The sequence below is a fragment of the Sabethes cyaneus genome, chromosome 1 (assembly GCF_943734655.1).
Source record: "Sabethes cyaneus chromosome 1, idSabCyanKW18_F2, whole genome shotgun sequence".
Taxonomy (NCBI): Eukaryota; Metazoa; Arthropoda; class Insecta; order Diptera; family Culicidae; genus Sabethes; species Sabethes cyaneus.
Genome location: NC_071353.1, coordinates 39329052 through 39331429, shown reverse-complemented (window position 1 = coordinate 39331429; position 2378 = coordinate 39329052). Strand labels below are relative to the sequence as shown.

At 43.8% G+C, this 2378-nt stretch overlaps 1 protein-coding gene across 1 annotated transcript; it reads right to left on the bottom strand.

Annotated features, from left to right (window-relative positions):
• Positions 1–505: 505 nt before the first annotated feature.
• On the bottom strand, positions 506–2125 carry LOC128745601 (uncharacterized). The gene has a single exon (XM_053842679.1). The coding sequence runs from the start codon at positions 2123–2125 to the stop codon at positions 506–508; it is 1620 nt and encodes a 539-aa protein (XP_053698654.1).
• Positions 2126–2378: the final 253 nt, after the last annotated feature.

Here is a 2378-nt window from a genome sequence, read left to right as displayed (position 1 = left end):
GACGTTGAAGCACCGTAAACAGTTTCGCACTTCCTTCCGTGCCAAGTTACGGTGATTGAAAGAGCAAAACCGCTTCCAAATGGGCTTAAATAGTAGTTGGGAACCTTGCTTCATCCGATGCAATCTGCGTAGAGTATTAGATTCTGAGTCGCTCAGTTGACTCAGCGTTTTATTTTTCTTGGGGAGACTAAACTCATCTCGGGTAGTAGATTCAGCAGACAATTTTTCGTAGGCAATTTCATCAGTGCAAAACAGAGCGAGGCTAGTAGAATGGACTGCACAAGCTTCCTGAGATACAGGACCACTGACTATCCAACCGAGAACCGTTTGTTGCAATATTGGCTGCCCCTTTCCAATGCAGATTCGTCCACTGCACAGCAAACTGAAGAATAACTGAGCACCAATAACCATATCAATTTTTTGCGGTGAGGCGAAATGCGGATCGGCCAACATTAGATCCGATGGAATGTTCCAATGAGTGATATCAACTGGCTTTGCAGGCAAATCATTCGTGATCTTGGGTAGAATACTGAAAGTGAGAGTCTGCAAACGACGAGTCAACAGAGCTGAATGTGGCCACTGTATAGTGGGTACTGTCGACGGTAAAACCACCCATTCCGGAAATGGTCGATGATTTTCTGGATCGGTTCAATCCAAGTACTTGAACTATTCTCTCAGTGATAAAATTTGCTTCAGAACAGGAATCCAGCAGTGCTCGGGCGAGTGTGACCGTTCCATTAGGTCCGTAAACTTTAACTACGGCGGTAGAGAGCAACACGGTGGAATGCACAGCTTCAGTAACTAGGGATGCCGATAGGGCGGTGGTGGAGGCACTATGACCAGCAGGTTCGAGGTGTGTTACGGTACTTTCTGGTGCATTATTCCTGGTAGAGGATGGTGAGTCCACGGTGTCAAATTGTCCTTGTGATCGTGCATATCGATCACTGGTGGAGGTGGGGTGCAACAAACTGTGGTGCTTTTCGTTACATTTCCAACAAGGCTTTGATAAACAGTCGCGACTAATGTGACTGAATGAGAGACAATTCCAACAAAGCCTTTTCTTGCGCACAATGTCTTGTTTTTCATCGAGTGTCATACATTTAAAAGTTTCACAATCGTGTATACGATGTAATTGGGTGCAAGCCGCACAGCGACTAGTACTAGCCTGTGACACAGTTGAAGTGTGAGCAACACACAGATGAGGCCTTTCGTTTGTGGTGGGATATACAGCTACCGTATTATTGTCTAGTGAAAGCAAAATTCTAGATTGTACATGGAGAAAACGTATCAAATCAGCATAAGTTGGAATTGTATCAGTAACGTCTCCCGTTGAACGTTCCCATTCACGTAAAGTAATTTTGTCTAATCGACTGCATATCATATGCACTAAAAGCGAGCTCCAAGATTCAGTAGATTCCCCCAATGTCGTTAGAATTTTCACGTGACGCTCAACTTGATCAACAAGAGTTAAAATCGCATCAGATGATTCCCGTCGAACTGGTTCGATTGCAAACAGCGCAGCAATATGGTTCTTTATCAGCAATCGTTTATTGTTAAACCGTCCTACCAGTAAATCCCATGCGATCTTATAATTATCAGTAGTGACACTCGTTGTATCCAAAAGCTTCTTCACAGGTCCTTTCAAAGCGGCCATCAAATAATGGAATTTATCGACTGGTGCAAGCTCATCGTTATTGTGAATGAGTGCAGCGTACGCATCTCGAAACGGAACCCAATTGTTCATATCACCATCGAACACAGGCAAATCGATTTTAGGTAATCGCACGACAGATGAACGTACGGGGCTGGGAATTGGCACAATTGCGGTCGGTGCCTGAGTTTGCTTTCGAGATAACAAAAAATCACGTATGCAATAATACTTCTTCTCCATCTCATCCCTTTGTTTAGTGAGATCTAGTTTATTTTCGGCATCTTCATTTGCCAGCACCTCAACACTGATCGATGTGGTCATATAGCGATCAAAAAGCTGATCGAGGCGTAGGAGACGCGATTCTATTTTATCACAATCCCGTTGTGCATCAAAACTGAGTATGAATTGTTCAATGAGAAGAATAGAATTTGTGGTGACGGTCAGCGCCTTCGACTGTTCCCGTAGCTTCGACATGATAATTAAATTTTGAATTTATTCCACTAACCACCGAAATCAATGCTAATCACTTCTGCACTCAGAATTTCTGAAAGCGCTTCGCAGTACAACTAATTTTTCCCACCGTTGCCGAACCACTTTCACCACCAAACCACGTGGCAGTATGCACTTTTAACTTCAGGTTTTCACGCCAAACCTCAGGAAACGCAACCGAATTTTCACGATAGATCCGATCAAACGCAGACGAGTTTTCACGACAAACTCGTGGAAA

Bases quoted from the DNA above. Each gene is read 5' to 3' on its own strand.
- LOC128745601 (XM_053842679.1), bottom strand. From the start codon at position 2,125: ATGTCGAAGCTACGGGAACAGTCGAAGGCGCTGACCGTCACCACAAAT.